The sequence below is a fragment of the Grammomys surdaster genome, unplaced genomic scaffold (genome assembly GCF_004785775.1).
Source record: "Grammomys surdaster isolate TR1022 unplaced genomic scaffold, NIH_TR_1.0 362, whole genome shotgun sequence".
In the NCBI taxonomy this organism is placed as follows: Eukaryota; Metazoa; Chordata; class Mammalia; order Rodentia; family Muridae; genus Grammomys; species Grammomys surdaster.
In genome coordinates, this window is record NW_021604781.1 from 3210631 (window position 1) to 3225749 (window position 15119).

At 44.8% G+C, this 15119-nt stretch overlaps 1 protein-coding gene across 1 annotated transcript in view; it reads left to right on the plus strand.

Annotated features, from left to right (window-relative positions):
* Positions 1 to 15119, plus strand: part of B3glct (beta 3-glucosyltransferase) — an 84047-nt gene that overhangs the window by 21436 nt on the left and 47492 nt on the right. Inside the window, exons 3-4 of the mRNA XM_028779760.1 lie at positions 1505 to 1544; positions 7548 to 7657. Coding sequence (XP_028635593.1) covers positions 1505 to 1544; positions 7548 to 7657 — 150 coding nt within the window. The remainder of the gene's footprint in view (positions 1 to 1504; positions 1545 to 7547; positions 7658 to 15119) is intronic.

Sequence of the window (15119 nt, forward strand, 5' to 3'; positions counted from 1 at the left end):
CCCTCCCTTCTTTCTTTCTTTCTTTCTTTCTTTCTTTCTTTCTTTCTTTCATGTGTATGAATGTCGTCTCGATGCACATTGCACATGTGTGTACCGTGTGCTTGGAGTGTCCATGAAATCCAGAAGAGGAATCAGTTCCCTTGAAACTGGAGTTGCAGATGACTGTGAGTGTGCTGGTAACTGAACCTGGATTCTCTGCAAGAGCAGGAAATGCTCTTAATCACTGAGTCATCTCTCTAGACCCTGGGATAGTGTCCCTGCCCCTGCTCCCCATGACAGGGTTTCTCTGTGTAGCCCTGGCTGCCTTGGAACTCACTTTATAGACCAGGCTGGCCTTGAATTCAGAGATCTGCCTGCCTCTGCCTTTTAAGTGCTAGGACTAAAGTTTGTGTGCCACCTTGCCTGCTTGGGAAGGCTTTTAAACACATACCTTGAGGGACGCAGTCAAGCCACAGCAGTTGCTATTACCTGTCCTCCTCCAAGGCCCCCTGTGGGACCTTAGGGGTGCTTCTCAGGCAGGAAACATGTGTCAACATTCTCTATGACAGCTTGTCTTAGTTACTTTTCTATTGCAGGGACAAAACACCATGACTACAGCAACTTATAAAGGAAAGCATTTAATTTGGGGTTCATGGTTCCAGAGCCTGTGACCATCATGGCGGGGAGCACGGCAGCAGTCAGGCAGGCATGGCAGTAGAGCAGTAGCGAAGAGCTAAGCAGGAGTCAGAGGGGCACTGGGAAGGGTTGTTGAAACCTCAAAGTGACACACCTCTTCCAACACATCTCATAATCCTTTCAGCAATTCCACCAGCTGGTGACCAGGTATTCAAATATATGAGCCTGGGGTTTGGAGGGAGGATTTGAACATTCTCTTTCAAACCACCACACATCATGTCTGAGCTCAGCAAAGACAAGAGCTAGGAGACCTTTTCATCTTGAGGCGAGTCCTGCCTGCATTCAGACTATGTCTGGGATTCTTGTGATGCTTTAGAGTTGACAAGGCCTTTAGAACTAACTTTCCCCGAATGCAGTTTTATACAGGAGGAATAGCTTCTAGCCTAAATAAGTCACGTGTCTAAGGTCATGAACTAAGCACACGACCCAGCCTGGAGAGATGGCTTGGGGGTTAAGATTACTGGCCAGCTTGGCAGCTCACAATCATCTGTTAACTCCAGTTGTAGGGAATCTGTCACCCTCTTCTGGCCACAGAGAGTACTGCACATACATGGTGCACATCCGTAGTGCAGGCCAACACTCACACACTAAAATAAAAATAAAGCCATCTTAAAGGCACAGCCTTGTCACAGAACTTTTGGAGCAATATAGATGCTTATGGTTCCTACTTTGTCCCCTTCTGATCCAGCCTCCTTATTTTAGGATAGCTTTTAGCTCCATCCTCAAGTCCTGTTACCACATGCTAATTCAGATTATTCACCTTTATTCAGTGTGTTGCTGGTTCAGCTAAATGATGGAATTCATCTTGTCTCTTTCATTTTAAATACAGGATTTGAGGCAAAGTGGTCTACCAAGGAGACATGACATAGGTAAGTAGTGGGCTTTTCTTATTTTTACATGTGTATGGTACAGTGCGTGTGTCTATGTTTGCATATGTATGGGTTTTACATGTGTGCAGGTGTGCATGTACGCACATGTCCTCCTCATTTGCTCTCTGTTTTATGTGCTGAGCAGGGTATATCTGAACTGCTGGGTCACCAAGCCTAGTCAGCCATCTTGTCCCAGGCTTTTCTGTCTCTGCCTAATGAGTCTGGTTTCTATGTGGGTTCTGGGGATCCAAACTCAAGTCCCCGTGCTTGCATGGCCAGCCATGAATCATCTCCAACAATAATTTGTTTTTTAAAAAGATGTATTTATTTTTACCTTATGTGCGTTGGTGTGTTGATTGCATATGTGAAGGTGTCAGATCCCCTGGAACTAGAGTCATAAGACTGTTGTGAGCTCCCATGTGGTTGGTAGGAATTGAACCTGGGTCCTCTGGAAGAACAGCCAGTGCTCTTAACCACTAAGCCATCTCTCTAGCCTTGTGTTTTTTGTTTTTTTGTTTTTTTTAAAGACAGGCTCTCTCTATGGAGTTCTGGCTGATCTTGAACACACAAAGATCCACCTGTTTCTGCCTCCTGAGTGCTAGAATTAAAAATATGTACCACCACCACTCAGACCCAGCAAGGAATGTGTCTGTGTGTCTTTGTTGTAAGTTATATTCTAGTGAGGTGGATTTTCCTCTTTGGTTATACTTAATATTTTGTTGGTTTTGGCTAGCCTAAAGCTTGCCATCATGTAGAACTTGGGCGAACACGCTCATGGCTTTTGATCTGTGTGGAGTATTTTCTGGGGCTGTCCATTTATTGCTCGTTTCTGGAGGAGAAACACTGCCTATCATTTAGTGTCATGGACACGTTTGCTGATAGCAAACTCTATCAAGCTTAGAAAATAGCAGTGAAAGCGTGCAGGAAAGAGGGGCCTCACCTCGTACAGCTGTGTCATCGGGGCAGCAGAGTCAGGTGGCTGGCTGCATGGCATGCCAGAGAAGGCTACGGAGACCAGCACTGGGCTGGACTCAGCCAGAGCCTGACTCTCTGAGGGAGCACTCAGGTTATAGATAGAAAACTTTTCTTATTTCAGATATAATGAACAGCAGGACCGTAAGTGAATGCACTCATACCGGGCAACAAACTAGATCAATCTGGTTCTTTTCCTGGAGTGGATAATCTCTCATTCGTTATCCACCACGCCCCATGTCCCAGATAACTCTCCCATATACATCTGTCCCCAGGACAGGTTCCCCTCCTCTGGGAAGTCATTGACACCCCAGTTTCCTCTTGGCCCTTGATGCCTTTTCCAGTTTGAAGCCAGTTAGTTCATAGTCCTGGCATCTTAGCATCTGTATAAATCTTTCATGATCTGACTTAGCTGAGCCCGCCCACCCTCTAACTTCATCACCTGGGCACCGGAAATCTTTTTAGAGCGTGTTTCTGGACTCCTCCCGGCATGCAGATGCTGCAGAGATAGAGTATAGTAACCCCCTTTCTTCCTCAGCTACTGTCCTTTGTGTACAACTGTGTAGGAAGCTGCAGCCCATATGAAGGAATGCAGCAGGTCCCTCTGTGACCTGGGCCCACTGTCTTCTGTGCCTCCATATCACCCACGAGTGAGTGACTCTGGCTCTCCACCCAGTTCTGTGGTCCCAGCCAGGTCTTGGCTCTGCCTTGGGCTCTGCTTCCGTGCTGCTTCTGTGCACCTGACTCTGAGCAGGTTACTCAAGATGCAGACGGATGGGTTTCGAACATAATTGTAGTCCACGGAAAAGGAAGGGCCAGTACGACCTCAGCTATATGAAAAGATCAAGGACGAACATGACTCACACGACGAAGATGCCTGAAAGGGGAGAATTTGCTTTTGGTTTTCTAGAATAGTCTTTTCCCTTCGAGGAGGATCTGTTGTCTGGGGAGAGAGAACAGTGGCAGCTTTGCTGAGCTGGTAGACGCAGCAGGGCTGCTTATGGTGGCGAGCATCGGATTAGCCTTTTGACAGGTGGATTATTGTAGTACAGAATCTATTAGGAAATAAACCGGACTTACGAGATGCTTTGAGGACTAATGCAAAGAATGCCTGGATATCCACCAGCCAGGTTAAGAAGTAAAACATTACTCAGAGAACGGAAAGCTTTTATGCTTTACCCCCAGTTATGTTTGTCACTCATGGAATCTTTTACGCTTTTAAGTAACATATATGTAGCGTGTAACAGGGTAGCTTTTATTGTAAATTGCACACAAACTAGAGATACCCAGAGAGGGAGTATCAGTTGAAGAACTGTCTTTATCAGATTGGCTTGTGGGAATGTCATTGGACTATTTTCTTGGAGAAGGGCCTGGCCCGCCATGCACAATGTCATGCCTAGGCAGGTGGGCCTGGGCTGTGTAAGATACCAGCCTGAGCAAGCTAGGGAGAGCGAACCACTAAGCAGTGTCCCTCCGTGGTCTCTGCATCAGTTCCTGCCCTGAGTTCTTGCCTTGGCTTCCCTGGAAGATAGTTTGTAACCTGTAAACCAAATAAACTCTTCCACAAGTTGGTTTTGGTCATCATGTTTATCACAGCAACAGGGTCATATTGAACAGTATTAGTATTATCTATGTGATGTATGTTTCTGTTTATACTTGTGAGTTACCGACGTACAGATTTTCCTTCTTTGTTTTGTATTTTGGCAGTATTATAACATTCTACCCATGAGATTAATATAGAATATCTTGATTTATACACGTAGTCTTAGTTATTGCTTTTATTAATTAGTGATAGCTAATTAGTCCATGCTAGTTGATTTCCACTGCTGTGTAGCATTCTGATTTACATGTGTTGCTGGTAGATAGTCACGTTGCTTCCAGTTTTTCTTTCCACTTGGTTTCTTAAGGATGACTGAGAGGTGGGGTGTATGTCACTGGAAAATGCATCTTCAATTTAATTAAAAATTGGAAGCAAATCCCCCTAAGCTTATTTATTCCATTTCTTTGTTTTTAATATTTTATAATTATTTATGTGTATGAGCGTTTTGACTACATGTATGTCTGTGCACCTTGTGTGTGCAGTACCCACGGAGGCCAGAAGAGGGCATCAGATTCCACAGAATTGGAGTTACAGATAGCTTTGAGCTTTCATGTGGGTGCTGGGAACTGAACCCAGGTCCTCTACAAGAGTGACAAGTGCTCTTAACCACTGAGCCATCTCTCTAGCTCCTATTCCATGCTTTAAAAAAAGCCATTTTTATTATCGGGCCTTTGATATGTTAGTTTATATCAGTGTTTCACATTTGCTACCCCTTTGGGGGGGGGTCAAATGACCCTTTCCCAGGGGCAATGTATCAGATATCTTGCATATCAGGTATTATGATTCATAACAGTAGCAACATTATAGTTATGAAGTAGCAATGAAATAATTCTACGGTTGGGCAGTAACCACAACATGAGGACCTGTATTGAAGGGTCGCAGCATTAGGAAAGGCTGAGAGCCACTGTCTTTTATAGTTATATTACAGGTAGATCAAAGATAATATTTTGTTTGAGAAAGAAGACTCCCTTTTAACCTTCTCCCTGTGCTTAATGTACGGAGCGGAAGCCAGCTTAGAATAGAACACATACGTGAAATGTTCCTATTTATATAGACAGGAAAAGGAACTAGGTCGTATTCACTTAGGTTGCTCAGAATGGCTTTTTAAAAATATTTATTGAATTTTATTTAGTCAAAGAGCATTTCTGATTATTTTTAGGACCTAGATGGCTCCCTGTGGAACTATCAGTTGTGTGAATATTAGAACAAGGGAAGAAATGAACAGACCACTAGAATCAAATGGAACGAGAAAGCACAGTAGAATACAATGAAAGTCAAATTAGCATCCTTGGTCCGAAATGTTAGAGATGGGGGCCTCTGGTGGCAGGAAGGACCCCACTTCGATTTGCTATAAACCTGGCTGGAGGTCGCAAATGACATCTCACCGTACCCTGGTTCTCTGTGTTTCTTTATTCCAATTTCAGTTCTGAGGAGGCCTGATGTGTTTCTCCTGACAGTGACCCGAGCAACAGCCACATGGGTTTTTTTTGTTTTTGTTTTTGTTTTTTTTTGGAGGGGGTCTTCCCCAGGTGGTTGGAGGTTTGCCCTGAGCTTTCTGTTGTGAAAGGCTGGCTGTGTTAAGGTGGGTTCTGCACTCAGGGTGCTGTGAGATACTGTCTTCTGTGCAACCCTCCCTGCTAGCCCTTGCTTCTGTGGGATGGCTCTGGCCAGTTTCCTGGAGATAATTCACAATCCTGGCTAGTGCCTTGCGAATCAGGGAGGGGATTATTGCCTTGCTTATTTGAAAATCCTGTGACCTCATGGGATGTAGACAGTGTCACTGTAAAAGGCCATCTGGAACATTCTTGAAATATTGCATATTCAAGTAGTTTAGTTATTGCATGTTTTCTTAAAATCTACGTATTGAAGGCTTGGTCACCAGCCCACAGCGCTGTCAGGAAATAATGAATCCTTGAAGAAGGGAGAAGCTAGGTGAGTGGGGCCGTGTCATTGAAGGGAGCCATGTTGGGATGCTGGCTTCTTTGTGCCTTTCTTTGTTTCCTAGACTTCAGTGAGGCCAGTAGGCCCTGTGTTGTTGCTTCTGTGACGCACCCCCTCCTCCCCACCAGTCCTTAGCAGAAACAGTTTGTAGGAGGGAAGGGAATCTGGGCTCCTGGTTTTAGAGCATTTCAGTCAGTCAGGTGGGGAAGGCTGAGGGTAGTCTTTGAGGTGGGACTATGCAGAGTCGCCTCATGTCATAGACAATCAGGAAGCAGAACGTGAGCCAGGAGCCAGGAGTCAAGCAAGGATAACTGTCAAAGGCCCCTTTGACCTTCCTTCTGCAACCAGGCCCAACAGGATCCGATAGGTCCCACAGTGGCCCACAATAGCAATGGCTGCTGGGACCAAGCTTTCAGCATGAGCCTGTGAGGGACGTTTCCAATTCGAACCACGATAGGCACCACATTGCCTCCCGCCACACACGTGGAAGACGGTGGGGCTAAGTGAGCGTGGGTCGGGACCACCAACACTTGAGCCAAAGGAAACGTTTCCTTCGTGTGCATTGATGGTGCCAAGATTTTACCATATAATAAAATGGTTCGCGCTCTCAGAATTTTGGAGGCTAAAATCCATGGTGAAGCTGTCTTCAGGGTTGACTCCTGAAGGATGCGGGGGTTGGGCAGGGGTGGTGGTGGTGGTGATGATAGTGGATTTTCTCCAGGCTCTTCCTTGGCTTGTAGATACCAATTCCTGTGTTTTCACCCTGTCTTTGCCCTGTGTATTTGAGTGTCCAGTTCCCCCTCCTCTATAAGGACACTAGTCATTCTGGCCTTTGTAATGACCCCAGGTTAGCCTGATGACTCTGGAAGACCGAGTTCTACACAGGATCATGTTCTGAGGGCTACAACTTGGCATATGTCTTTGGTGGCAGGGACAGTTCACACCATAGCACAGTGTACGATTATGTTGGGCCTGTTGGAAGGTCACCGGATGGAGTGGTGGTTTATTTTGCAGATGGAAGGAGACCTATAGTTTGTTATCAAAGGTTTTGTCTAGTGTGGTGAGCTTGTTTGCATAACACCTCTCGGAAGAAAGTCTTGGACATGGCTTTAAAGGTAGAAAAGATTTTGGCTCTAGAGTTATATAAATAAAACGATTCCAGGGTTGGTGAAATGGCGCAGTGGCTAAGAACACTGGCTGCTCTTGCAGAGGACCTGGGCTTAGTTCTCAGCACCCACATGGTGGCTCACAGCTGTTGTAACTCTAGTTTCAGGAGCTCTGACGTCCCCTTCTGGCCTCTGTGGGTACTGCACACATGTGGTGCATATACACACATGCAGGCAAAATACCCATACACATAAGATTTCTAAAAGTGTAGAATTTTCCCTTCAGGGTCTATCGCTTGAATTTTTGGTTTATAACTGTGGTCTTATGTTGATGTTCAAGTTTGTTTTAATCACTGTTAATCACTTTTTCTTTGTTTGTTTTAGACTTAAAAGAAATTGTGTTTGTCATCCAGAGTCAAAGTAATTCTTTTCACGCCAGGAGAGCAGAACAGTTGAAAAGAAACATCTTAAAGCAGGCTGCAAATCTGACACAGGTACGTAGAGCCGCCCAGAGGTATGCAAGGCTAATTATGTATATATTGAGATATTTATGTTTTTCTAAATCTATAGAAAATAAATTTTATTCAGGTGAGAATAACTCTTGGGGCTCACTATACTTCTTTAATGTCGACTACTGCTGAAAATGTTCTCTCATGGTGCGTATATATTTAATTATGAGTTATGTAACTGTGTAGGGCTACCGTGGCTTTGTCATGACTGTTAGAATAAAATGGAAGAAATGATATTTTAAAAGAAGTAGGGATAATTAGCATGCAAACTTTCGGCAACACATTCTGAGGCGGTTTTCATGTTGAAATAACATTCTCATTAATTAATCTTAGTGTAGTGCCCCCTCTATGAGTTTCTTAATCCATGATTTTCTTTTTAATTGGGTACCACTAATTGAACCTTCGATCTGATTTATAGTGTAATATCCCAGAAGGATTATGGAGAGAAAAAGAAACACATATAGCTCCATGTTAATGACATGTGGAAGAGGTGTGAACTGCATCTAGGGTGTTCTGAATAATGCAGGTGTTTTGAATGAGGAAGCTCTGGTTTCTTATACCATAAGTCATTCCCTTTATTTGATGAGGACATAGTTCAAGCCTCCTAGTGGGTATCTGAAGCCACAAATAGACCTGTATTCTATATGCAGTGTTTTCCTCATACACACACACCTCTATTACATAAGATAAAATTAGTTTATTAGTCAATCACACTGAGATTACCGGTATCTAAAAGCTGAGTAATTAGAACAGTGTATTGTCATGTCAGCCCGTTGCCTCAATGCTCTGGATGTGAACCTGGAGACGCCTGAAGCAGGCACTGTAGTGTGCCGGGTGTCAGCACTGTACCTGACATGGCTGTCAGTCACCAGTGGATGGGCGTTAGCTGTGAGGATATGCTGGACCAAGGCCTGATGGGTGTCCTGGCAGGGAATTTAGAAGCCCAATACTTTATCATATGTCTCAGAATAGCACGTGGCTTTAAAGCTGACAGTTAGGTAGGATATTTTCCATCTATTATTTTCAATCACAGTTGCCCTTGGGGAGTTGAGGCTGCAGATAAGGGGTCTGCCATCTGTCCACAGATGCTTTCTCCTTTTGCTTTCTCTCCTCTTCTTTCCCCTGCCTCCTTCCCCATTCCTCTTCCTCCTCTCCTGTTTCTTCTCCAATCTTCTTCTTTTTTATATATATATATATATATAATTTTTTTCTTCAAATTGTAATTTATACTCATTAACACAGGGGTTATAAACACAAAAAGGCAGGACTTGGGGAAGGGGATGACACTGGAGCGTGGGTGTTCAGGGGGAATACAGATATTTTTCAGAACAGGGTATTGGCTGGGTGAGGGTTCAGAGGAGAGGTCACTATGACTCTGCCTATGATTCACTTGTCCTTATCTAAGTTGGTATTATCTGTCAAGGCTACCTATTTACAAGGTCTGTGACTACTCAGGCTGGTAAATTTCCACAAAAGCTGCCTGTTTACAATAGCTTATAGCCATCTGTTTCAATGTTTATCCACAGAGACCCAAGACTTGGTGTTAGTATACATGTATGACATGCCTATTGCTGATTTTAGGCCTATGGCTGATTTTAGGCCTTCAGTGTGTAAGCAGGGCTGCCCCTGACATCTCCTCCCTTCTTTAAGTATAGGTGGGCTGTGGCGAATCTAATCTTGCGAAGGCGGGGATAGAGGCCTGACCTCCAGTAATTGAAGGGGACCTTGTAATGGTTCCGGTCCCCCTGTCGTTGTCCAGTGAGGCATGAGGGCCATACCCGTCCCGTGTCTTTTTCCTGGAGAGGGGATACTTTTGACATCAACCCCTATGCAGTCAGGCTTGTCCCTCAGGGAACCCAGAGAGATATTTTTAACTTTTATTGATATTCCCTTGCAGTGCTTAGCCTCGCAGCCTAAGCAAGAATTCAGGTTGCCTGTCAAGAGGGGGTTCTGGGTGGCCCCTCTCTGCCTGGTCTAGGGGCAGAAGTACTCTCTTTTAGGTTGGGTGGAGATGCTTCTCCCATCTTCTACCTCCTTCCCTTCTCCTTCCTTCTTCCTTCCCTCTTCCTATTTCTTTTCCTCCTTCTTCCTTTGAGACAGGGTCTCACTCTGTAGCCCAGGCTGGCTTGGGACGTGTTATATAGACTAAGCTGGCCTACAGAGAGATCCCCATGCCTCTGCTTCCTGAATGCTGTAATTAAGGTGGGCATCAACATGGCTGAGAGATATTTCTTTTTTATGAGGCCCAGACACTCACGTGCGCACGCACGCATGCGTGCTCATACACACACAAATCCTTTCTACACCAGTTGCCTTGGCCCTCAAGACTGCCGACCTGAGGATCAGCGTTCTCTCTTGCTTATCTCTGTTTGTCCCACTAGAGGCGCTCTTTCAGTGCACTGCAGGATGCCACCTGGAAGAGGGAACCCCAGTGGCCTGAATAATCTCTCTCTTGGGTTCAGGCAAGCATGAACTGCACGAACTCCCGCAGGGAGACCTTGGAAATTCCCCAAACGTAGTTAGTGATGACCTCAGACACATTGAGACTGGGTCACTTACTCCCGTGAGAACCGCGGGCACACTTTTCCATGTGTTCTTGCCTGGGCCCTGCTTCCATCTCAGAGAGGCCGTTTTGTTTGTTCCTATGATAACTGTGCTACCATTCTTGTCAACAATATGGATGGTACCCTGTGCCAACCAGGCCTGTGTGATTGAATTTACTCCATAGTTTTTCTTCTGTATGTTCACTCCCACCCTTTAATCTTTCTCTTCATGTCCTGGTGTGTGTGTGTGTGTGAGCGCGTGCGCGCACATGTGTGCATCTGGCAGTCCCCCAGAATCTTTGGAGCAGGGTGGGGCTCCTGGGACTTGGCTCAGTGATAATGAGATATCTGGATACCTGTTGATGGGAAGCAATAGAAATAAAATGTACCACACACAACACACACACACGCACACACACACACACGAAAAGTGTTACATGCAAGTATATGAGCATATATATGTATACATGCATACACACATAGATGAAAATGTTGCATGCATATACATACACATGTATATGCGTAGACACATATACACGCTGAAGGTGCCGTTTGACGGGCTGTGCCTGCTTCTTTTGGGGCTTTGGTTGCTGGATTCTTAGCATTGATTCTAGGCTCTGGGGGAGTGTGGCTCCAGGCTCCCACCAAAGCCAGACACAGCAGTTGTGATCAGGAATGGAGACTGTTTGCCCCTTCATGTCTCTAGTAGCTTAGTTTTATTTCTGGGGCTTGAGCATTAGCCTCCTGCACACCGGACACATGCGTGCTCCTCCTGAGAGTGTGGATTCATCAGAACAGTGGTGACCTTCCACAGTTCCTGTGTGTGTGTGTGTGTGTGCGTGCTTGTGTATATGTGTGTATATGTGTATACATATGTGTGTATGTGAATATATATATGTGTATGTGTGCATATATATGTTTGTGTGTATATAGGTGTCTATATATGTGTACATACATTGTGTGTGTGTATGCATGTAAGCGTGTATATGTGTATGTATATGTGTATGTGTTTGTGTATACATGTGTATGTATATATAGTTATCTGTATATATGTTTGTATGTGTGTTTCTGTGTGTGTCCGAGTGTACATTTGGGCCTGTGCATGTGTTTGGCCAGAGGACAACCTTGGTATAGTTCTTAGGCAATCTTCCTCCATTCTTCCTCCTCCCCGCCCTCCTTCCCACCCTCTCTTCCTCTCTCTCCTTCCTTTCTTTCCTTCTTTTGTGATAGGATCTCTCAGTGGCCTGGAACTCACCCAGTAGGCCCAGGAAGGCTAACCTGGCTGGCCACTGAGCCTCAGGATCCACCCACTCCTAGTCTTCCTCTCAGCACTGGGGTTTAGATGCATTCTGCTATGACCACCCTTTACTTGGGTGCTATGGCTCTGACGTCAGTTCCTCCTGCTTGAATGATAAGCACTTTTATACAGCTCCAGCTCCAGGGGATCTGACGCCCTCTTATGGTCCCTGAGGGTAACTGCATGAGTCTGCACATACTCGTTTATGTTCACACATTGATGGTATAGGGGTGAGTGCTGTAAGTCCCGTGATTATAGGCAGGTGTCACCGTACTTGGGCTCTCTGTACCAAATTGACCCATGGTTGTAAGCCACTCTTTCCTGGTCCTACTTCTGTATCATGTTCAAACCTGTTATATCTTGTACAAACCTATTGTATCTTGTACAGACCTTCTGTTCTGTATCATGCACAAACCTGTTGTATTCATTTTGCTAATTTTGTGTTATTACTCATTACCCATTTATCTTTCTCCTCCACAGATGTTAAAGGCAGAGACCACACACACACACACACACACATACACACACACACACACACACACACTCTCCATTAATTTCTGATCACTTGGAACAAAGCTGTTTGTGTGACTTACCCTGAGCCCCCAAATTCATTTTTTTTTTCTGAGCAACTTTTTTCCCTTTTGTAGTAGGTGTTTCTTTTACTTTAGAAGCAAGTGAAAAAAGATCAGTTTATTTAATTTTCTGTGTATGAGTATTTTTGTCTGTGTACCACATGCACACAGTGTAGAGGCCAGAAGAAGGCATCAGATCCCCTGAAACTGGAGTTGTGATGGCTGTGAGCCCTCATGTAGGAACTGAACCCCGGTCTTCTGCAAGAGGAGCCAGTGCTCTTAGTTGCTGAGCCATCTCTCTAGCCCACAAATGAATATCTCAAGGGCACAGTTCAGTCGCATCAGGTATATTCTTGTACATCTCCACAGCCCCTTTATGTAATAAAACTAATACTGTATACTTCTAAACAACTCCATGCGCCTCCTTTTCTGCAGCCCCAAGTAACCCCCATTCTCTGTAAGTGACTGCTATGGATAAACCTAGACTGGGGGAGGGGACGATTCTTAGAGTAATCATCCTTTTGGGACTGGCTTGCTTCGCTTAACTATGTTTCAAAAGTTCCTTTGTTCAAAAAGAATACTCAGGAAACAAGCCAAAACAAAACCCCATAGCTATTAGTATTTTTGTTCAGGCTAGTGAGTTCAGTCTAGTGTAATGAACGTTATCATCATCTGTAGACATCTTATCCCTGGAGTTCTGACTGGCATTCCACCAAGACCGCTTCCTGACACCTCTTGTCCCTTTGTCCCGGTGTGTATCTGTCCCATGCTCAGTCCCTGATTCCTAGTACTTGTGTGGAATGCCAAATACAATATCAGGGACTGTGTGTCCATCGATGTTCTGTCTCAGCGTCTAACATTTACAAGTGGTTCCTCTTGTCTGAAGTGTTTGGCTCCTCTAGCCCCTTTGTTTCTCTTTAGTTCTAAAGTTTATATTTAATTTTTATTGTTTTTTTTTTCATTTACATCCTCAGTGAGTTAGCAGCCCGATGGCCACTAGGTGGCGATATTGGTTTTACATTTAAAGAGGCATAGTTAAGAATTGCCCCGGGGCCCCAGAGTTTAATTTCTGTGATAGTAAATAGAGTCCAAAGTGATAAAGAGACACCCCTCTTCTGACTATAAGATCAACTGTTGCTGTTACCCTGACATTTCTTCCCCACTGGGGCTCAGCTGTGGATGCTGTAGTAAGGAGAACAGATCTATACCGCTCAGACTTAGTTTGCTGTGGCGCGCTGGAGTGTGCTGTATGCCTCAGGCAGGTTCAAATGTGGATTAACAAGGCTTTGTCAATCAAAAGATTGCAGAATTTGCAGCTATGCTTGGTCCTGGATCTTTTTCTCTTTATGTAGCTTTTTATCTCTCATACGGGATTACAACTTTGGTTTAATTCTATGAGTGGCACTTCAGAGATTTAAAAATAGTTGACAGCTAGCACCAAGTCTATAGACAGTTCCTGAGGGGCGGGCAGGGAGGAGATACTTTGCCTTGGGACTCTGGGACTAGAGAAGGTAATCTTCTGAGAATTAATAGCTGAGATGTACCAACCAAGCAAGGAAACCTCACCTTGTAAAGCAGGGACACTCCTAGTTGGAATCAAACTGTTTCAAGGAATTGACGTACTTTTGGGACCGCGTTGGCAGCTCAGCCTGCCTCGGAGCTGTGATAGCGGAAGAGGGAAAAGCTGTCAGTCTCGCTGGAACTGTGGTGGGCGCTTGCAAGGACCACAGATAAGGGGCCCTCAGTGTGTCTGTCTGTAGATTCGCCTTCTGAGAGCGTTCCTAAAAGTTGCCCCGTGAGGGGCAATCAGCAGTTAGCTTTCATCATTTGAATATTTATCTGATAGCTCAATATATCTGTGCCTCCCACAGTAGCAGCTTCCCAGAAACTGCTGTTTATTTATTCATTACCCCTGTCAGGTTGCACGCTTCTCTGAAGCCTGCCAAAAAAAATCAAGGCGCAAAAGATGGAAGCGGTTCTGTGATTAGCGGCTTCTTCTAGCTGTTTTCAGCGTTACCCGGGCCTGTTTTGCTTCAAGGTGCTGAAACTCGATCTTATTAAAAGCACAAACATTTTTTCATTTTTACAGTCTGAATAAGAAACGGGCACCTGTACCAGCTCTATGTGAAATTTAGTAGTGTGCTCCGAGTGGCTGCAGGAGGAGTGAAACCATTTTTCTTGTGTTCTAGAACATTCCCGCTTGTACTGAAGCTTGACATGCAGTTAATAGTCACTTTGAAATTTCTAATTTTTAGCATCATTTTTTTCCTAATCAGTGAATTATCAGGTTTTACCAAGTGTTATTTTATATGCTGACTGCTGTTGTAGCTTGCCCTGGTGTGAAGGATCACAGAGGAACCTAGAAAAGGGATAATTTAGTTTTTTTTAATTACTTAAAAGCAGATGGTAACTGTTTGATACTGTGCGTGACAGTCATTAGGGGGAGACTGGACGTACAGGACATACATGTTACTGTACCCATGCAGCCGGGTTCTGTAGCTTTATTAGACCAGACTGTTTATACGAGAAGGAGATTTTAGACAACCCAAAGGCTTGTGAAAACCTCGATGTCCGTGTAATGCCGTTTAAAAGCACCACCCTATGTGGAGAGTGAGTTGGTAATGTACCAGTTTTGCCGGTGAGGCTGGAGATGAGGGAGGGCTGAGATGTTTGTGAAATCAGGTTGCAAAGAGAGGGAAAATCACCTGGAGGATATGGATTCAGAATAGAGTTCTGGAAGGCAACACCGGGATCTTTCAGAAAGGTATACTCTGGATGCTTAGTAGGGTCTGGGAATTGAACAGTCATCCTTATGGGGTACAGCAAGCAGGTGTGGGGGTGAACTAGGTAGGGCCCTTTTAGATTAGGCTGGAGGGAGAGGAGTGTTGGAGCGACAGGTACCACGGCTGATGAAATATGAGGTCCCTAAATTTGAGGGACATACAAGAAAGCTGATTCTGAAGGAATGCCATTTCTTCTATAGCTAGCTAGCTTGCTTGTCTGCCTGTTCTCCCTCCCTCCCTCCCCCCCCCCCT